The sequence below is a fragment of the Sciurus vulgaris genome (genome assembly GCF_902686455.1).
Source record: "Sciurus vulgaris genome assembly, chromosome: 1".
NCBI classification, from domain to species: domain Eukaryota; kingdom Metazoa; phylum Chordata; class Mammalia; order Rodentia; family Sciuridae; genus Sciurus; species Sciurus vulgaris.
Window position 1 is genome coordinate 171,717,036 of NC_136461.1, and position 22,613 is coordinate 171,739,648.

General features: G+C 41.7%; 1 protein-coding gene across 1 annotated transcript; it reads right to left on the reverse strand.

Moving 5' to 3' along the window:
- Nucleotides 1-6,580: 6,580 nt before the first annotated feature.
- Nucleotides 6,581-11,229, reverse strand: TSPYL5 (TSPY like 5). The gene has a single exon (XM_079145112.1). It carries the CDS (start codon nt 11,146-11,148, stop codon nt 9,892-9,894), a length of 1,257 nt encoding a protein of 418 aa, XP_079001238.1. The 5' UTR covers nt 11,149-11,229; the 3' UTR covers nt 6,581-9,891.
- Between the last annotated feature and the right edge of the window lie 11,384 nt (nt 11,230-22,613).

Sequence of the window (22,613 nt, forward strand, 5' to 3'; positions counted from 1 at the left end):
GCTTTCAATTAGGGGAAGAAACAAAGTCAGAGACAAAATCATACTCATGAATTGTGATTAATTCTATAAAGCAAAAGAAGAGGTATTTGTGAGAAGGAAAAGAGAGCAAGCAGTATGGGTAGGGGTATAATCTACTGAGACATCAACAAGAATTCTTGCAGACAGTACGACAGGTAAGCTTGTAGGAGCTCAGTGTCCCTCACATAAGTGCTAGGTGGATAATGAATGCACCCCACACCAGAAGTAGCACTGACAACAAGATGGATTCTCACAACAGAAGGTGAAGAGCTTTTCTCATGACACCCCAAAGCCCTACAGCCTCCTGAGGGACAGTCTGCCCCTTGATCACATCTTCTCCAGAATGTTCTGGGTTTGAAAGACTTCATTTGCATGTCTCTCCCTCTCAGAGTTCTAAGATTTTTCACAAAGTATCAGATACCACAGCATTAAGCAAAGCAGCATTGGGTTTTTCATGACCCTATTTTCCCTATAATCCTAAAAGTTAGTCTATTTCATTTTGAAGCTCAAAGTAATTTTCCCCTAGATCTGCTCACCCTGTCCATTCTGCAGGTTTAATCTCCTGTTCAGTTTGTTTTTCAATAGTGCTCTTTTAGAGACTGTCTTTGTTCTAATCCGATTTTCTGCAGTCATCTGAATTCAAGGGGCCTCGTAAGACAGCTCGGACTATATACATATCTATGTAGAATGAGAGACAGATACCAGGAAAGTCATCATCCACAATCACATCAGCTTTGCTCTCTCTTGTTTTCGATTACAGACTCTTGTGCTGTGGAACATTACTAAAGCATGGCATATACGGTACATTTTCAACATTTTTCATTTGCTTTCCTGCTTTCTTCTATTTTCCTACTTGATTTCCAATATGCTGTGAGAGTGATTTGATGCCACTAAGGGGTTTTTTTTGCCTGAGGCTCTGTGCAGGTAATAGCCACCCTAACCACCCCACCCCTGCCTTTAATTCATTTGTATTAGATTCGTGCTTTTCCTTCACTCCAAATTATTCCCAGTCTCTGCTCCTTGGCCCTTTCAAAAATCCTTTTGTTCATTTGTGCTTAATGAGCACCTACTGTGTGTTAGTCACTGAGCTAAGGGAATACAAAATGATTAACACATATGGTTTGTTATTATTATTTTGTGATCTAAGGACCTTAGAGTCTCTGGTGAAAGCAGACATGTAAAAGATAAGTACAAGTCATTACGTTAGGCACTGTAAACTAAACTGTGAACAAAATATTATAGAAATTGTAAGAAAGGAAGGATTTACTCAGCTTTAAAAGACTAAAAATAACAGCACAGGAAAACTACAACTGAGGCACATCTGAAAGCTTTCTTGCTGAGTGAAAAGCCTATACAAGTAAGGATGTTCAGAGAACTAGAAGTGGTTCATATGGACTGAGCACAGCACAGGGGGTGACAGGAGACAGGGACAGGATGAGTGGTCTAATAAAACTACATTAGGGCTAAATTACAAATCAATTGAGTGGCCAAAAGAAAGATGACTGTAATTGGCTGTGGATCAAGCAAAGGTCCAAGCACAAGGTAGAACTTTCTTGTCAGAAGCAGCAGCTACAAGTCCTGATGGGAAAGGCAGCTGAACAGTGCCCCTTGGTATTGTCTAATGTTCAACATCAGCAAAATGATCTGGGAAAGAATGGACCCGCATGGACTGGATCTCCCATTGGCTCTAGCCCCTTGATCTCTCCTTACTTCTTGATGGCAGAATCCCACTCCCATGAGAGATGCTGAAAAGTTCTAGATTTTCTTGAAGTAGGATTATGGGAGTGTGACACATTTCTAGCTCAAGGGACCTAACTCAGGTCTTCTGAAATCCACTAGGGACTACTGGCAAAGAATTTTTTCCCCTGATAAAAGCAGACACTGAGAAGGCTCCCTCCCCTTACTTCCTTCCTGCCTTTAAGTGCAGGTAAGGGTGTGATACTTGAAGCTCAGGAATCAAGAGGGGAAAGCCAGGAGGAAAGAGGCACCCAGGTAGACTCAGACCACTGATGCGAGCCTATAACCCCATATCACCAGAAAATGCTTTAGGTAAGCAAATTTTCCTTCTTTTTCCAAATCATTTATGTACAGGTATTGACACTTATAGGCCAAAACCTTGCTCAGCCTCCATCTGCAGTCATACTGTGCTTAGAATGAATCCTAACCTACAGCAATATAGTTGGAGGAGGCCTCACCCACCCTCTGAGTCAAGTCGGTCCTGCTCCTAACTGAGCTCCAACAGTACACATGCTGCTGTTTAAGATGGTAAAGGTTCACATTCATATGGCAACTCAATCTGATTGGCTAATGTGCTGTGCCAAGAAGTGCCTAGATACATAGAGTCAGACATTTACCCTGGGCTGCCTGTTCACCATCCCATGGGTGAATAGAGTTTGGAATTAGAAGACTTGGGTTTAAGTCCTACCTCGAGTACTTACTGGTTTGTGATTTTAGTCAAGTCATTTAACCTCTTTGAGTGTTCTTATGGAACAGCTGTTATAATTGAAATGGAAGTGAATGTGCCTTGTAAACCATGAAGTGTCACACAGACAGTAGCTATTGAGCCTTCTACTTGTCACAGCAGCTGAGGATCACAAGAATAGGAAGGCAGGAAGAGGAAATTCAAGGCATGAGCCTGGGCAGCTGGTAGGAATACACTTGACTGGAGGGTGCTGATCTGGAGAAGAAAAGCATAACTACCAGGAGGCCAGAGTTCAGCCAAAAGTCAGTCGGCAGAAGTAAGTGTGAGTTTGAATAGTGAAATATAGTTGGAGAAGTTTCCAAAAGTAGAAGTGAAGATGGTAAGGAAATAGAGAACAACCATGGACTAGATAGCCTGGGCTATTTGTTTATTTATACTGCCCCAATACCTGAAGGATATGACCCCACCCATCAGTAAAGGGATCTAAAGCTAAGGATCTAAAGGAAGAGAATGGAAGGACTTTCTAATTAGGGGCAAATGAATCTACCAGTAGTTCCCTTCCTAGGTGGTTCTAAAATGTCTCCTTAGGGAAATGAGTCTTTCTGCTATTGCAAATCACCATATATATAAAGAGAGTAAGTAGAGATATTAGATAAGCTAAAGGTGACAAAGCCACTTATTTTTTTCTCCTTTCTCACCTATGGCATAGCACAACCTTAATACACCCCCCAAAAAAGTTCAACAGGTAACATAACAAGAAATCAGGCTGGGTACAGTTGTGCATGCCTGTAATCCCAGTGGCTCAGGAGGCTGAGGCAGGAGGATGGTGAGTTCAAGGCCAATCTCAGCAACTTAGTGAGGCCCTAAGCAGCTCAGTGAGACCCTGCCTCTAAATAAAATATTAAAAGGGCTGGGGATGTGGCTCAGTGGTTAAATGTCCTGGGTTCAATCCCTGGAAAGAAAGAAGGGAAGAGGAGGGGAGGGGAGGGGAGGGAAGGGAAGGGGAGGGGAGGGGAGGGGAGGGGAGTGGAGGGGGGAAAGAAAGAAAGAAAGAAAGAAAGAAAGAAAGAAAGAAAGAAAGAAAGAAAGAAAGAAAGAAAGAAAGAAAGAAAGAAAGAAAGAAAGAAAGAAAGAAAGAAAGAAAGAAAGAAAGAAAGAAAGAAAGAAGAAAAGGAAAGGAAAGAAAAAAAGAAAGGAAGGAAGGAAGGAAAGAAAAGAAATCAGACAAGAGCTTTTTGTAATAATGCTCAAAAGCTTTTCTGGAAAACAGGCCAGGGTCCCAGCCATGAGGCCCTTGTGCTCCGGGTTATGAAGAGCCTGAGTGCCTTGTGAAGTCTCACATAAGGCCAAGGATGAGGAAGCCCTCTAGCCCCTTCCTCAACACACATGAATCTAAAGAATTTGCCAGCCCTATCCAGGAAATAAAAGGGAAAACAACAGATTAAATGATAATCCCAGGCAAAAACTGAGAAGAGGTTGAAACCTGGAGTGGGGGAAGTGGAGTGGCAGAAAAATCCAGGGCTGTATTTGTTCACAGCTGCATCTCCAAGGTCTATGACAGAGACTTGCACATATAGGAAGCAGCAAATGAATGAGCCTATGGGGAAGTGGTGAATCCCAGCTCAAATGGGTTCTCCAGAGAAAGAGAGGTGAGCTACAGTTTGAATATGGTTTGAGTCTGTTCCACAACTGTTCATGTATTCGACCATGTTAAGAGGTGGTGGGACCTTTAAGAAGTGGGGCCTAGTAGAACATCATTGAAGGAGCTCCCCTGGAGAGAAATTGATGTAGGTGCCGTAGGATGCTGGTTAGTTCTCACTAGAAGGTTGTTAGAAAAGAGCAAACTTGAACCCATAAATTGCTCTCTGATTTCCTGTCTTACCACGTGACCCTTCCTCTCACATGTACTCCTGCCAAGATGCCATTTGCTATGGTGTGATATGAACAGGGGGGCCCTCACCAGAACTGGCACCATGCTGTTTGGACTTTCAGCCTCCCAAACTGTGAGCTAAATAAACCTTTTCTCTTTGTAAAGTACATGATCTTAATAACAGAAAATTGATTAACAAAATGTGGTCAAAGAGGGGGGTTGGATCATTACCCTATGTAAATGTATGATTACGCAAATGGTATGCTGTTACTCCATGTAAAACAGAAACAACATGTATCCCATTTGTGTACAATAAAAATAAATTAAAAAAAAAAAAGAGGGGGACTGGAAAATGGAGGCCCTGCATCTGTGGAGAAGCAAGTGCATAAAATTGAATTGGGCAAAAAGTTTCTTCTAATTTGTAACCCAAAAGGACTCTGCACAAATCCCAAGAAGAGGTTCAGACCTGAAGAGATTCTTCTCAATTGCCTTCTACACTCCACATATTGGTAAATAGAAAAACTTCGGTGTTTATAAATTTTTTCTAGTTGGAAACAAATTTAGGATATTCTGCATAAAAATCCTGATTTCCTGCTTCTCTTTGAAGGTCTAACTACAATAAGTCTGCACTGACCAGGCAAACAATGCTAGAGCTCCAGAGTCACTGCCCCTAACCTACAAACAACCCCCCACCACCTTTGTGCCCAAGGCACCAATGTCCCATCTGAGTAGTCCTCTGAGTATCAGGTTTTGTTATCCATATAGTATAAACTAATTTTATATCAAAGTCTGTCTCTATAAGTTTTAGACTTGAATAAGAACACATTTCTTTTGATAACTCATGACTATTCCTATGTACTCAGTCAAGAACAATGTTTGTGTATGTATTCTTGAACCAAACTGTTTAAATGTAAAACCTGGATCTACATGAACAATTGACTTCTTTTTATTCCATTTCTTCATCTTATTCCCTTACTGGGGATATCATCACCTACCTCTCAGGACTGTGGTAAAGGTTCAGTAAGTTAATCTTCCTAAAGCTCCTACAACAGTGCCTATTAACATGAGCCTCAATAAAATCAAAAGAATACAAACTTCAGATGTTCTTATGGGCTGAATTATGCCCCCTGACCCCTTCCACCACCACCAAATTCCCATGCTGAAGTCCTTATCCCTAGTACCTCAGAATGTGACTGTATTTGGAGGCAGGGACTTTAAAAGCTAACAAAAGTTAAATGAGGACATTGCAGTGGGTCCCAATTCAATGTGACTGGTGTCCTTTTAAGAAGGCATTAGGATATAAGACACAGAAGAAAGACTATGAGAAGATACAGAGAAAATAAATCTATCTACAAATCAAGAAGAGATGCCCTCAGAAGAAACCAACCCTGACAACACCTTGATCTTGGATTTCTAGCCTCCAGAACTGAGTAAACAAGTTCCTGTTGTTTAAGTCACCCAGTCTCTGATACTTTGTGATAGCGGCCTCAGCAAACTAATATAGCGGTCCTCATGAAATGAACTTCACCCACAAATTTACCACCCCTCCCTAGGGTATCTGAATCTAACCGATGGACAAATTCATTCAGTCACTCAACATTGGAGCACCTATGAACACTGCACATTTATTCAAGCGCTCCTTCATTTAAACCAATTCCATTTTGTCAATTAACAACCCACCTCTATTTTTTTCAATAATTTTCTGCTGGGCAATCTCTTTCCTGATTTAGGAAAATTTAGTTTTAGTTGATTTAGCTGATCTTTATGTGGGACTCTGGCAGTATATTTTTTAGGCATCCCTGATAACTCTAATGTGCAACCAAGGTTATTCTAGTTTAAAGGGCCTTCATGGGCACCTCCTTTGTGGTCACAGTGCAGTCCACAAACCACCAGCAAAGGCATCACCTGGAAACTTGTTAGCAACATAGAATCTCAGGTTCTACCCCAGACTATTAATATTAGAATCCATATTTTAACAGGATTCCCTGCACAATTCAAATGTACTCTAAAATTTGAGAAGCACTGAATTCCCACTGGAAACAGCAGGATAACTTGTTAAAACCAAGACTACCTGGCCTTCTCTCAGAGCCACAGTATCTCAATCTCTGGGAAAGATTTTAGAATCTTTTTTTTTTCATTTTTGTAGTTAGTCAAACAATAGTCTAAGGCCTGGGAATCACTTACAGAGGCCAATGTATATATCCCCCAACTGCCCAGGCTCTGCCTAACAACCTCCCAATTATTTTTTGCAAATAAGAAATATAACAGAGATAAAGGATTTTATTTTTCCATCATGCATATAAGCTTACAACTATTTATGCTGTTTAGGAACACAGAAATAATTGCATTATTACCAGGGTGTCAAATTATCAAGTACAACAACCAGTGAGTGATTACTTTGGGGAGGTTATTTTCACAGAACACAGCAACAATTTCCAAATTACATTTCCAAGACCAGAATTATGAGACCAGGATAAGCCAATAACAATCCTAAGAGTTGCACAAATCTCCAAGTTACACAGGGAAAAGAACAAATAAACAAGAAAGATTGATATCATGGCGAAGGATCTCAAGTAAGTACCTTATACTGGAGTCTTTGAAAGAGTTTTAGAATTATCCTTCTGTGGATGCAGAGCATCCCTTCATCTCTCTTTCAGACCCCTTGTTAATTCTGAAGACTCATTTCTGAGGCCCATTTCTGGCATTTCATTAATACTAAAAGCAAAAAAACAGACTTGTTGTGATAATGATAGCACACCCCACAACTATCACTACCAGAGTCCCAATCTCCCAAAGTAGTCCTGGTTACACTGGCATGGTGCCTTGGACTTTAAATAAACAATACAGGTGGAAGGAGCTACACACAAAAATAGATTGATCACAATAGGCAACGGATGTAGCTAAGTGATGGTCACATAAGGTCCAGGGACCATCCTCTCCACCTGTGTCTGAAAATGTCCATAACAAAGAGCAAAACTGTTTATTGTTTGGTTGCTTGGGTTTTTATTTTTATTTTTTTGGTACCGGGGATTGAAACCAGGGGCTTAATCACTGAGCCACATCCCCAGCTCATTTTTTATATTTTATTTAAAGACAAGGGCTCACTGAGTTGCTTAGGGCCTTGCTAAATTCACTGAGGCTGGCTTTGAACTTGCAATCCTCCTGCTGCTGCAGCCTTCCGAGCCACTGGGATTACAGGCATGCACCACCACGCCCGGGGGGGGGGTGGTGGGGGATTCTTTTTTAAAGCAGATTTGAACCACTCTATTTTCACTTTTGCCATGAGGCAAAAACAGGAAAAGTGGTTAACATTTTACTTAAGAGGTGAAATGTGCAGCATATAGCATTCATCTTCCACATATACAAGGCCACATCTAAACCAAGAAAAAGTATACAAATTAATATTGGGTTTGGTTTTTGTGGTTCAAAAATAAAGACACTAATGAAGATACAGATTGAACACAACTTTGGACCCACCCTTGCCTAGGCAACCTATTTACCAACAACCCTTTTAATTCCTCTTTCCTAACCCTGAGAAAGGTTCCTCCTGTCCCCTCCATTACGGGGAGGAATTAGAAATCCCTGCAGTTTCTCAAACCATTCCTGCTTTTTCAGGCCCACTCCACAGTAGTTCATGCCTACTCTACGTTTTTGCTGATTTTCCTGCCTAGCATCCTCTCACTACAACTTTAGTCAATGACTCTACTGCAGAATTTAGGATGAGGTCCTCCATAAGGTAAGGGAAGTTAGGGGGACAGCAGGTATAGACTTAGTCTTACTTCCCACCCTCAGGGATGAGGGGGAAAGAGGACAGACAAGCCTGGGCAGGAAGGGCTCAGTTCAGCTTGCACATCCACTTGAAATAACCTAAAGATCTAGAACAGAGTCTGCCCATGCCCAAACTCATGGCCTGGGATCCTCCATGCTGGAGTTTAAAGCCTACTCCTATGGGATTTGAAGGCAAAGAGAACAAGTCTGCTGAAAGTGAAAAAGCTGGGTTCTGAGCATCCAGGTGACTGAGACTACCACAAAGGACAGCAGAAGGCCCCTGATACTTAAGGGGTACACACATAAAATTTTTTTTTTTAAAAGGGCAAGAGTAGGTAACACTGCTGCCTTGGGATTTCTAATTCTAGCAGATGAATAGGCATAAAAGGGGTTCCAACTTCAAAACTGCATAGTGAGCCAAGGAGGTCAGGACCAGCATTTGACCACAGACCAAGTGGTGTTCTGGTTTCCTCTACCCTATTTCAGTCTAGCATGTGAGTGTGCACACCAACTTCCCAGCTATCTCCCTAACTGTGTATAGAAAATCCTGTTCTTGTTTTTTTTTTTTTTTCTGAGATATGGTACTATTGAAACAAAAAAAAGAGAAAGGTTAAGAAAAGGAAAGTTGAAAGGGAGGAGAAAAGAAAAAAGAGGAGAGTAGCAGAAAAGGAAGGAAAGAAAGGGGGAAACAGAGTTGGAGGGAAGTTAAGATGGAGGTGAGGAAGCTGAAGTATGAAGATGTGAGATGAAGTCAAGTAGAAAGTTAAGAAATTCCTCTTCCCCAGCATTCTGATATTTTAGGAGAGGATAAGGAATGCTGATAAAGGTACCTAGTTGACAAAGGTAGCCCCACCCTCACCTGTAGCCACAGTATGATGACAGTGAGCACTGGGCCACACATACCAACCCGCCCATCAGTCTGGCCGCCAGTAGGGTTCCTGGAAGTATGGGGAGTGCAGATATGTGGCTCATGCACTGGCATGGTGCCTGGGTTCACAGGCAGTTCTTGAGGTTCTTGTTGACCAGGAAGTCAATTGGGGCCAACGCAACCCAGACAAAACCCAATGACCTGACAGTGACCAAGTTTGGCCAGACCCTGAAGAAGGTTCACCAGGAGATGTGTCCACAGGCAAGAAGAGACATGATGGTAGAGAACACATGGCATACTGCTTCTTGCCCTTGACCTCGTCCATGCCTAGCAGTCAAATGCCATTCTGCTGGATGTTCAGCAGGTGGGCAGCACAGACCTCAAGCCAGAGCTGGAGATAAAAGTAGGTAGTATCTTGACTGGTGCCCCAAGACCCACAGAGCAATACGTTCTGGCTGATGACCAATGCCTTGTACACTGGCCTCATTTTGCAGTGGCAACAGAAAAGTTTGCCACTGACGACATGCATGGCCAGCATGAACATGAAGCCCAGCAAATGACTGGCTGTGAAGTATCAGAGCCTGAGTCTGTTCTGGCCTTCCTGGAGGATGACTCATGAGTGTCCATGTTAAAGACAGTGGGAAAGATCAGAGCCAAGAACAAGGCCTAGGCAATGTAGAGAAAGGCGGCACACAGCTGATGTATAAGTGCTTAACATAACAAACAGCAGGGGTGAAATCCCATTGCATGTGGCACCATTGTAAAAAAGCAAGTAGGCCATGGGGAGGCAAAAGAACGAGATCAAAAATGCCATATTCTTGCAACTAAAGTCCAAATGGGCTATAGTACAGAGAGGCCAACATGAAGAGAGGGCAAAGAGCCAAACACACATGTAGTCAGCCAGGAACAGGTCCAGCAGGAGGTAGTATGGAGACTTGTGCAGGATCAGTTGGACTGGTTTACCCCAGGCTCAGGGGTCTCCACTGGCTGCTTTGCTGGACCTGGCCTGCCCTCCTTTCCTTTCTCTCCACGGGCCCCTTCACTCATAAGGTAGTACTGCAGGGGATTGGGCCACAGTTCCTCGTTGATTATCTCAACAATCTTGTCAGACTCAATAGAGCTGTGATTTGAAAACCAACCAAAGAAGCTACGGTTGTTTTCTGGGTTTCCCTGGCTAAGGGACTGGAGGTCGTGACCTGGGAGCCACTGGATTGGAGTAGACCGAGACACCACCTGACCTGAAGGACCACACCCATATTCTTTGATGAGCACCTTATTTTGAAAATAGGGGTTGCGGCCGAAGTAGAACTTGATTTTGTAGCCCAATCTGGCCAGGCCAAGCTCTTCCACCTCCAAGCTGTTCAAGTAGCTTAGTACCTCTTTATCTTGGTTGTTCAAAAAGGATGATAGCTGGGGGTGGTTCTGAAAAGCTTGCCCCCAAAAGCCCGGGATATTCTGGATGAGAAGGTTCCTTCGTTCCAGGTGGTGCAGTCGCAGCTGCCCAAACTTGCGAGAGAGCCTAAGGTAGGCCCTGTCCGCCTGGGCATTCATGGTCTCCAGCTTCAGCTGGACGTTCTCCAGAGTATCCATGCTGCCTTCTGTCGCCGGGGGGCCTGACCCTGCATCCTTCTCCACCACCTTCTTTTCCTCCACTACTGAGACGGGGGTACATTCCCCAGCCGCCCCTTTCTTTGGCTTCCCACCAGCTATAGCCTGAGGTCCCCTCCCCATGGCGCTACAGGTTTCTGGGGCCTTCTTCCCAGCAGGGCCACGCCGATTCCCAGTGCGGGGGGCATTTTTCGGCCTTCCCACGGTTCCCACAGTTCCCACGAAGACAGTGTCTGTTGCCAGGCGCTCTGAGAGAGATGCGGCCTTCCCCGGGCAGGGCCTGGTGGCAGCCAGCCGGCGGTCCCCAGCTCGGGCGCGGAGCGCGAGGCCACAGTCCAGCGGGAGCCGGCAGGCAGCCTCCTCCCCGGGCTGCGGGGGCGACGCGGGCGACGCGGGCGCAGCGGTTTCCAGACCACCCCAACCCGCGCCAGCCTGCACCTGTGCCGCCTTGGTGTCCTCCCCGAGCCTCTGGCACTGTGGAGGGTCCGGGTCGCGCGGGGCGTCGTCGGGAACGGCACGGACTCGGGCTTTGGCGCGGCCTTTGCCCCGGCTTTTGGCACGGGAGGACTTTCGACCTCTACTTCGGCCGCTCATGGTGGAAGCGGACCCGGCTTCAAAGCCACGCTCTGACCCTGCGGCCCCTGGCGTCAGCTCGCGGTCCCTACCGAGCGCGCCTCTCCATGGCAACCGCGGACGTCACGACTGCACGACTGTACCGTCGCGCGAGGACCCGCTGCGCCCAGTGATTGGCTCCGCCGCCGCGGCTGCGCACGAGCCCCGGGCTCACACACACCCCACTCAGTCCAACTCGCTCTTGTTGCTAGGTTTCCACGGACGTCGGCCCGGGGTGTGCTGCCCTTTCATCTCTTCCCATTGACCCGCCCCAGGGTCTCAGAACACATCTGACCCTCCTATATGAGACTTCCGAAGACAGCCGTCTCGTCCTGGCCCCATCGTCTATTTTCTGAACACCTTCTGCCCCTGCAGTTCTCTCTTGTGACACCCATCGTGATGAAACTGCTGTCGACCTCCATGTCTCATCACGTATGCCTCTGCTGAGAGACTTACTCTGATATCTTAACTCCAGGGAACTCGAGGTGGGTTCCAAATAATACCAGGCCTCAGAGTGATTTAGAAAATTATAGCAACTAGTATTTCCTGATTGTCGTATGTGCCAGGCAGTTGGCCAAATGCCTTAGATACATTATCTATATTAATGAGAGAAGTATTGTTATTCCCATTTTCCTGATGGGAAAACACCAGTTCAGGGATACCCACAAGCATTCCTGAGATTACACGGTCAGAGACAGAAGGGTGACTCCATCTTCTGTGCTTTTTATTTACAAAGAGCCAGTCCTTCCAGGCTTGCAGCTGTCAATTACGTACTGGTTCTTAGGAATATCAGCCTAGCTTGTTGACAAAGAGTTAGTCGAGTGCCTTTTCTCCCAGAGGACATTTCCAAAGTCCTTAAGGAACCTCAGGCCTAGTTTACAGAGCAGATGTATCACTCAAGGTATAGAACCAACCGGAACAGAAGGACCAATCTGAGGTCCTGGAGTAATTGGAGTGAGACACAAGTGTAGCTAAAGAGTGAAATGATCATCCAAGAAACACAGCAGGGTTTTCTAGATTGAGGTTCAGAATCAGAGCTTTTATGGTAGCATGGAAGAGGCCCTAGAAACTTTTAATATCCTACATGAAAGCAGCCAATCTGCCTTATGTTTCAAGGCAGCCCGAGACCGTGCTCTTACTAGCCAGGAGATAGGACGGTGAATAGTGAGGGAAGCCATGACTGGTATGAAAGTATGGACAGAAACCTTGTGAGGTGATCCTTTCAGGTTCAAAGGGAACTAAAAAAAAAAAAAAAAAAAACTTGCAGACAGCTAATGGAGAGTTAGTACTCCGGGAGTTCAGTACTCCCAGAACTTTATGTTCATTATTCAAAGTATTTTTATGGACCAGCAAGCAGCCTGGCATCATCTGGAAGCTTTTTAAGGATGCAGACTCTCAGGCCCTACCCCATATCTGTTAAATCAGAATGTGAATTTTAATAAGGTACAGGTGATTTTAATGTACATTGAAGTTTTAAGTGTAGAAGACAGGGAAGAAGAAGGTTTTTGATACAGGCAAACCTGCTTTTAGCTAGCCCAATACAAGTGATCTCTAGCTTTCTCCAAAACCATGCTATAGCCTGCAAGGCTCTGCATGCTCTGGCAGGTCCTCTCACCACAGCTACACAAGCTGCCTCTCTGATCTCTTCTCTCTCCCACCCCTTCCAACTACACTGGTCTCCTTGCTTTTCTTCAAACTTACTATATAAGCTCCTGCCTCAGGACCTTTGTACTGGCTCTTCCTTTTGCTTTAAATGCTCTTCCCTCAAATGTGGTTAGTAATCTTGGCCAGCTCCCTTCTTAAATGTCACCTTCTTTGTGGTCATCTGCTTAAAATTACCATCCACTCCTCTCTCTTTTACTCTGCTCTATTTTTCTTTATTCCATAGCACTCATTATCATCCAACACACTATACCAATTGTTTTTTATGCTTCTTGTTTATCTTCCCTCCAGAATTTCAACTCTTTGAGGGAAGTGATCTTTGTTTTGTTCATTGATATGTCCTCAGTGCCTTAAAATAGTGTCTGACACAGCAAAAGCACTTAGAAAATAACTGTTGAATGAAAGAACTAATTAAAGCAGAGTCTTCAAAAATGGGTTTGTAAATCGATTGTCTGAACTTCAGAATACATCCTTTACCCCTCAGAAACAATGTTGTAGTTGAAATCTGTATTCTCATATCAACCCATGGAAACATATTAAATTCACAAGATAGAAAATTATCTTTGGTTATAGAGTGCCATTTAAGGGTAGTCTATAGGTGAAAATCTAGAATGACAAATTTAAAAATTATGTTGGAAGAACTAACGTTTGACTTGAAAGGCACTAATATTGTCCAAGGATCACCTCACATTGCTGTTGAAGACCCTTTCCTAATCACTTTTTCTAAGGCCTTTCATAATCACCCCAAACCATTCTGTCCTTGATCTCTTGGAGCACTTGTTAGCTATCCCATTTATTCAGCAGTTATACATGCACTATTTTGCACTAGTCATTGTGCAGAATTACCTCTTACCCTGGAGAATCACAGTCTGGAATTCTCCATAAATCTCAGAAAAATCCAAAAAACAACTGCAGCATCCACCATTCCTCCATAAATGGCATTGACTGGTTGGCCCACTTCTCAGAGTACTCTCAGCTCAACTATCTCTTGACAAGAGCCTTAATCCAGCATCAGCACCTGTGTCATTTAAAGCTCACTCATGGCTAAACCACTGCAGGATGAACAGCTGCCAGCCCACTACAAACAGCATTTATTATGTAATCTGCCTTGAGCCTTTTTTCTTCATGGTCAAAGAGATAAGCATCCAGTGAAAGGAAACAAAAATACTTCTCTCAACCAGGTCACCCAGTCCCTATGACTTTTGTACTTAAAAGTCTGGTCTGTGCTGCTGAACTGAGTGGTTGGTTTTCTTTCCAGTTATTAATATAATATAATTAATAACTTAATGTGGGAATGCAGCATAGGATCCTAATTAGATAGTAAACTATATAAAGGTAGGGTCTGTGTATCTTTCTTTACTCTTATCCCTCGGCATACCTAGCATGGAGCCTTGAACATACTACTAATTATAATGAAAGTTCACTTTTATTTGTACTTTATAGTGTGCCATGTCTTAACTCATTCAATCTCTATAACCATCCCAGGGGTCAGGTGCAATTATTGCTCCCATCTTGGAGATGAGGTTACTGCTATACGAAATGGTCCAGGAACTTCCCCAGGGTCACACACTAGTAACTGGTTTTCACCCAGGCGTTCCCACTCCAGCACCATGGTCTCAACCACTACTCCACGGTGGAAAAGTATGGCTAGCGAGATTAATTACTCTGGTACTTTGATTGCTCTTTTACTCTCTAGTAAGTAAACATCATTTTTAATTTTCAAAATTTATATTCACATATATACATATACATTTAAATCCTACATTGATCAGTCATGATTCATTTATCTGTTGGGCATGTACTATACTTGGCGTGGCAGTATTCAACATAAGAAGTTTACTTTCAACAGCCCATGTTGGAAAAAGCATCTCTAATTGTGCTGCATTTGTCATAAGCATTCTGTGGACAGTATAACAGAAACACATGTTCACTGTCATGAACTCAGAGATCTGGGGATGCTTTAATGTGTTCCCAATATTTAAGCATTAATTTGATGTAAGCATCTTTTTAATGTGATGATATTTTATTATTAGCAAATACTCATCAAAACTTCATAAAAACACTTTTCAAAATGTTTGAATAACCCATCTTCACTTTTTTTCTCTAAAAGCCTCTCTTCCTTTTGTTTTCCTCAAATCATAGAAATTAACAAGCTGGGTAAAGGACATTCCAGTCATCCATGCTCTTCCCCAGCCAAGAGAACAACACGCCCCACAGTTTCTCCTGCAGAGCTTTAGGATCCCAGACTTGACACTTTTAGCCAGAGGGCTTTTCTCTTCTTCCCCAAGGAGACAGTCTGAGTCCATTAGATGGCAGTGAACATTGCTTGCTCTGTGGGATGTTGCCAACCACTCTTGCAGATTATGAAAGGGCATGGAAAAGAAGGCAGTGCCATGGAATACTTTCAAAACCAAGAAAGGACAGAGAGAAAAACCTTCCTCTTGTGGTGCATTTCCAGGCTATTTGAGCTTAACATCTTGAAAAATATGCCTAACTTCTTTCCAGTTTCCCCCCAAAAGTAAATTGTCACCTGCAACATTTTAGTTCCTATCATACAAGTAGCTGTAGAATATTTTTTAAATATTGCCAGATGTATTCTTTCTTCTCGGCATTTTCTTTTTACCCTGCAACATCTTCACTATTAAAAATATATGTATATACCTTTAGGCTAGGCTTTTGTCCTAGAAAAAAGGAAAATACTGAAGAACCCAGCAAGCAAAATTCAGTAAGTCAAAATTCCAAATCAGGCATTTGAGAGGGAAAGATACAATAGTATTGAAAGATAAAAGAGAAGATATATATATATATAAATATATATATATATAAAATTTTTCAAAGGTAAATCTTCCTGGGGCACTATGCACATAGAGTTTGTAACATAAACTATAGAAAAAGAAAAGCATGTGAATGGAACATGAGCTATTTGTCCACCCCACACAGAGGAGATAAGAACCTTTTCTGGAATGGGTTTAAGGAGCTTGGAGAATATTCAGAGATTGGATACATGGTATAGGATTTTGAGAAAGAGATTCTCACAATAACCCTTTCCAGGCGTCCAAACCCCCAGGGAATTGGTGGAGCCCACCCTTACTTGATAAAATAGAGTATGAGACAGGGATATTATTTCCCAACTTGAAAATTGGAATTTAGACAAAGAAATCCTCTCAGAAGGCAGCCAGAATAATATAAAAGTTCATGCAGGTGAGCGTTAATAAGGGACAGTCTTAAATTGCCTTTCCCATGCTCAATGCATCCTACTCCCAATCTCTCCTGACCCTAGTATGGAGTGGAAGAGCAGCTATATATTCCCCATGCTTACTAAGAGAATCACAAAAGTTAGCTAAGAGCAAGTGGTGAGTCCAATGGGACCTTGCAATACAGGCACAGAAGATTCAGAGTAAAGGACTTGGTGACCAGAAACCATGGGGGACATACCTCGTCAGTGGACAACAGTGGAAGTAGAGCAGATTCCAAAGACTTACAGAGTCAGTTAGATCTCAGCAGAGACCAGTAAAGACAAAAGATTAAACACACCAGACACTTTCGTCAATGGCAGAACAGATAACCCTTTAAGGGAGATGGAGGAATAAAACAGAGAACATGCTAAATAACTAGTTATGTGTTTACCTAAAAGAAACTAGAATATTAAGTTACCAAGTATCTTGAATTGTCAAGTTTAAATTCACCTGAGTTATATAACTTGTTGAAACTATGAAAATTCATACTCACTACAATGATATTACCTAGACCACACCCAGTATCTAATGGATTTAACCAAGCAACCCTGAAGCTAATGAAACTTAAGAGATGCGTGACTTTAAAACTCTTTAGGAGACACGACATACTGATGTTTTATAAAATAACAGAAATAATTTCAAGGAAACTCTGTAAAAATGTGGCATATGATGGCAAAAGTCAAGAAATCCATAAGACTGCAAATATAAGCATTTTTGCTACTGCTTAGGGAGGAATTCCAGAAACAAACACAACTAGTGCACTCCAAGAAAGTCTTCCATTCATTGACTATGGATTAAATTTAGAACTGTAGGTTATGGTTATTTTTTAATACATAATTTAGTAATTTATCAAATTTTTGAATTCTTTTCTAGTTGGATTACCAATGCCAGCCTTTCCTCCAACCAGATCAAAAGTTCCATGTGTTACAAAGGCTGAACATTCAGCCTTATATGTTAACTGTACAGCACCTTCTCCCCGAATTACCTCCAACGACATTGCTACATCAAACAACCCTCATCAACTTCCAGACCAACCAGAAATTGTTCTCAGTCAATACACCACATGTTGTATAGTGCAGCAAACTATAGAATACAGGTCTTCTTCTTCCCTACTATCTCTTTTTATGCTGCTCAGGAATGTTTGTTGATACTACACCCCTAAATTTTATATTTTCTATTATGTGTACACATAGAGACACCCTTAACATCTTTACTCCCCTTTTCTTCCCCAACTCTGACACCTCAACAGTACAGAAATATACTAGAAGAAAAAAAAAGTTGTAGTTGCAAAATTTTCACTTGAAAAACTAATGGGAGGAAAAAATTCCACTGGGACCTGAATATGAATCTTGGATTGTAGCAGGAAAAATCATTGAAAGGGTAACATGAAAAACTGAAACTGGAATCACTTCTGCCTCACATACTCTTAAGATCCTACATGGATCATATGTGGTGAGAATGTAGGATGCAGACAGACTGCTATGAGGAGTGACAAGGCAGGACAAGCATGGAGTTAGGATCCTGGCATTGGAGTGGAGAATGAATCCTCTCAGATAACCCAGAACATCTAAGATACCAACCCAGAAACAGTAGTGATGAGAGAACCTATTAGAAGATCCCAGACTTCTTATTCAAGCAAGTCATCAATTATCATGGAACTAGAACATTGAGGACATGGGAAGAATGAACAAAGTTAAAACTATGTTGACTCTTAAACTAAAGGGCAAGCATCATGGGGTTACAGTGTTCTGATGTTTTGTAATCAACTGGTACCCATAAGCATGGGGTTTCATTGTTCCATTTTATTTTACTGAGGCTAATTTAACTAAAGATAATCCTTGACTTCTGGAATGCCCACTTTGGTCATTCATTCTGTATTTGTATAATACCTGGTAGCGATATGACATTTTACAAAGCACTTAAAATTAATAGTCAAGAAAAAAATAGTATAGTTTGATGTCTGGTATTATGATGCCTCCTGCTTCACTTTTCTTGCTAAGGATTGCTTTGGCTATTCTGGGTCTCTTATTTTTCCAAGTGAATTACATGATTGCTTTTTCTGGTTCTATGAAGAATTTCATTGGGATTGTAATAGGAATTGCATTAAATTTGTATAATGCTTTTGGTAGTATGGCCATTTTGACAATATTAATTCTACCTGTCCAGGAGTATGGGAGGTCTTTCCATCTTCAGCATAATACAGTGATGCAGGCACATCAATGTTTATAGCAACTCAATTCACAGTAGCTAAACTATGGAACCAACCTAGGTGCCTTACAACAGATGAATAGATAAATAAAATGTTATATATATATATATATATATATATATATATATATATATATATGATGGAGTATTACTCAACTTTAGAGAAGAATGAAGTTTGGCATTTGCTGGTAAATGAATGGAGTTGAAGAATATCATGCTAAGCAAAATAAGCCAAACCCAAAAAACCAAAGCCCAAATGTTTTCTCTGATATGCAGATGCTAATTCACAATAAGGGGGTGGCTAGGGAAGAATAGAATTACTTTATATTAGGTAGAGTGGAATGAAGGAAGGGGAAGGGGTATGGAGTTAGGAAGGGCAGTAGAGTAAAACAGACATTATTACCTCATGACTGCATGACCAATGTGATTCTACAATATGTACAATCAGAAAAATGAGAGACTATGCTCCATTTATGTATGTTTTATCAAAATATATAAATGCTTTCTACTGTCATATATTACTAATTAGAACAAATTAAAAGATTTTTTAAAAAGTAAGGGCTGGGATATCCAGAATAAACAAGCCAGAGGGAAATATGCATTCCATTCCATTGTGCTCATATAACTTGCTAGAGACAGGCCAGGGATTTGACTCTGATCCTTTATCCTCTAGTACAAGTAGAGAAATCAATGTGAGGTAACATTTGTAATTCTTATAATATTGTGGGAAAAATAAGTTCTTAGAGAAAATAAATGTATTTGTAATACTAAATCTAGAAAGGAATATTTTAACTGAAATTCCCAGTGGTATCCTGACACTGAATCCAGCCCTGTCACCATGTCCTATGACACTCATCTTACAGACTGGTGAGCAGGACAGAGAGCTACTTGGTAAAAACAGTTCCGTGGTGGTTCCAGTCTAAAGCTAGAATGACTTAATCCAAGGAAACAGTTTGTAGAATTTAGAGGAGGGGGCACACATATATCTCCAAGTCAGCCTCTGCAGACACTGCCTTCCTCCATCGACATTATTCTCCCTGACAAGAGCCTACAACCCAGGGAATCATGTGCAATAGGCAACATCACATGAGGGATTTTATTCTGCCTCTGCTGCCAGAGGGGTAGAGAGAATCATGTCCTTCTTGCCATTCCTTCCTCCTCTTTTCTTGTCTCTCCTCACTTTCCCTTCTTTGCTGTCCCCACAAAATGATGCATTCTGAGAAATGAATTTTCTTTCTCTAAAAAGTGTTTTCCAACTTCAGCGTCTATACCATTCACATTCAGACTGAGTCCCCAGGAGGAGTTCGACTTCATTTGCCTCTTACAGTGACTGTTTCTCCATAATGTCAAAAGTTGTTGTTAGGGTGAGGGTGCAGGTACAGGGCCAGGTCAGACCCAGACCATGATGGAGAAACAGGGAGGGGAAACTGCCCCATCTCAGTTTGACAGTTGTCACTCAATTTCAGCGATTGTTGCCATGGAGAAATCCAAGTCTTTCTGTGAAATGTCTCACTTTCTAAAATCTTACAAAAGCCAAATAAAATAGTTTGGCTCAGAGGCTTCACTTTGCAACCTGTTCCACACCCTTATTTCTTAAAAACTGGGTTTTTAAGAGAAATCATGAACAAATGTCTTCACTGTATTTCCATTCCCCCAAAGAAGAGAGGTTTTTGTTCCGTCGCTCCAGAGAAGCTTTTGAAAACAGGTAGTACAATAGAGTCATGGTGGGGCTCTACCTTGAGGTTAAAGCAAGCAAGCCATCTGGGGGGCAGCTTTTAAAAGAAAGGAATACCTTTGACAAGCAATATTTCTATCCTTTTTCATATTAAACCTCAAAGATCATCATTATTTTTAATGAGGGTTTTGTTTTTTTCCATACACATGGTTCCGTGTTGCCTCCGATATTTTACCATGGAAAATGCAGGCTGCACAAACATTTTTCCTCCCTACTCTATGAAGTCTTTTCAAGACCAGTTCCAAGCAGTGGGCTGCTTACCACCCTCAGCAGCTGCATCTGCAAATCTTTACAGAGCAACTAAGCCACTCCTGACATAAATGGCAGATTGAGTGACTAACTGTGCCTCTTTGGATATTTCTTTCCTCCCAACTTAATCAATACCTATATAATTGATCAGGTGGGCCATATGGCCTTTGTGATTCACAGATTAAGACAATTAGGACACCAGCCAGGTAATTACTCAAGCTGGCATTTTTCATAACTAAGACAAGCAAACCTAATGCTTTGTCTTCCTCAGAAAAAGCAAGCTCCATCTGGTCTCGGGCATGATTCAGTACTAATTCATACACTGTCTAACTAAAAATGGGTATAACCATATTTAGACAAAATATTGAATAAAAGTGAATTACGTGGCAGTAAATTTGTAAGAGTTTCCACTACAGAATCTCGGTTTAAATGAGATAGTAAAAATATAACACAATACTGAGTTTACTGCTCAGACCAAGATTTTACAGATTTTGCAGATGAGTGGGAGACACAAGACAACTTCTCAGAAACAGAAAAGCTCTGAGAAGAGGAAGCCTCCAGCTCTGAGCTCTAAAATGATTGTGGGGAAAGAAGACCTAGAAATACAAGGCCAAGTAGAAGGAAAGACAAAACATAATTTTCTGGAACTTAGACTTATAGATAGTGCTTTTCCCATGTTCAACCCTATTTTTTAGGAGAAAATAAGCAAAACAAGTTGTTTGAACACAGAATTATAATTTTACTTAGAACAGAGAGAGGATATTTATCAGTCTGTAATTCAATGTATGACCTATATAGTTCAAGAGACCAGGAGATTTGTGCTTCCTGCTATGATGCTTCTCTTATCTCTGAGCTTCAGTGTCCCATTGCAGGAGTGGTATAGGAAACCAACTCCATCGTAGCAGGGATGGCCCTGGAAATGGGTGACACTGAACACCTTCTGCAGAAGACTTACAAATATTAGAGAAGCCTGAAGTCCCTGGGTGTTCTCATCATACAGAGGAGAGTTAAAATATGGCAAGTGCCTCCGGGAAGGAGATGACAATACCCCTCCTGTCTCTTACCTTCCATCCTCAAACCAATTATAAGGTAAAACAAAAGTACCTAAAAGAAGAGAGCAACAACAATTAATTATTCTGGCTTAAAATCAAACCAGATTTCAGCAAGCAGTGATGTTTTAAAAATGGCTGCCATATGCCCATGTATTACAACAGTAAATGAACTCTGCCTCCATTAAGAGTGTTTACATGACATTTTCTGAATGATGAAAGAATTCATTTGCTAGAAGAGTTTTTTTGAAAAGGTCGTGTTAAGAATCATGCTGGCATAATTCAAGTTTATCTAAACCTCAGTTTCTGGCCTTGATTGTATCATTCAGCAGTGACTGGAAAAGAATGGGATAAACCCCCCCCCCCCAAATTACACATGGTTAACAAAATAAAATGTCATTTCAAAATTTAAACAGGTAATTCCTTTTATGTTTTTGAGATTGTTTTGTAGAAATGGAATAGGGTGGGATTGTGCAGGATGTGGGGCAGGAAAGAGTGGCCACAGGGAGGGAACTAATTTGTGAGTTAGCACAAACCAGGATCTAAAGAAAGCTAACCCAAGCCTTTCTGATTTTTAACTCAGAAAAAATGAGGTTGTTTGCCAAAGAGAAGCAGTAATGCTGAAATAGAAGAAAAGGGAACTGGGGCACGAACTAGTTCCCATTGCTGCTAAACAAATCACCACCAGTTTAGTGGCTTTAAACAATGTAAATTTATTAATTGACAGTCCTGGGGCTAGAAGTCAAATTTGATTATCCTGAAGTATAATCAAGGAGTGAGCAGGGCTGTATTCCTGATGGAAGACAAGAAAGAACTCATTCCCTGGATGACTTCCCCATCTTCCACAAGCTATATTCATGGCTCTTCCAGCCAGCGATTATATCATCCCTCATTCTATTGCCTTCACCACATCTTCTGTCACTCGGGCTCTCCTCCTTCCCTCTTTCACTTACAAGGACCCTTGGGATTATACCCACCTGAATAGTCCAGGATGTCCTCCCCATCAAAAAATCCTTAACTTTATCACATTGGCAAAGTCCCTGTTGCCTGTGAGGTAACACAGTGACAGGTTCTGTGAATTAGGATTTGGACATGTTTGGGGGCCATTATTCTGCCTAATACAAAGCCATAAACTATGGACTGTTATTTTTTAAGAAAGAAATGTTATAAGATTTATGATCAATTGTCATGCTTCATAATTGTTCTCCCTCTCACATATACTCTGAGCCCTAAATCTATTTTACAATAACAATAGCTAGCATTTATTATTTTGTAAGTATTCTGCTAAGCAATTTACTTGTGTTTTCA

Excerpts from the sequence above, each read along its gene's own strand:
- TSPYL5 (XM_079145112.1), bottom strand. The coding sequence starts at position 11,148 with ATGAGCGGCCGAAGTAGAGGTCGAAAGTCCTCCCGTGCCAAAAGCCGG.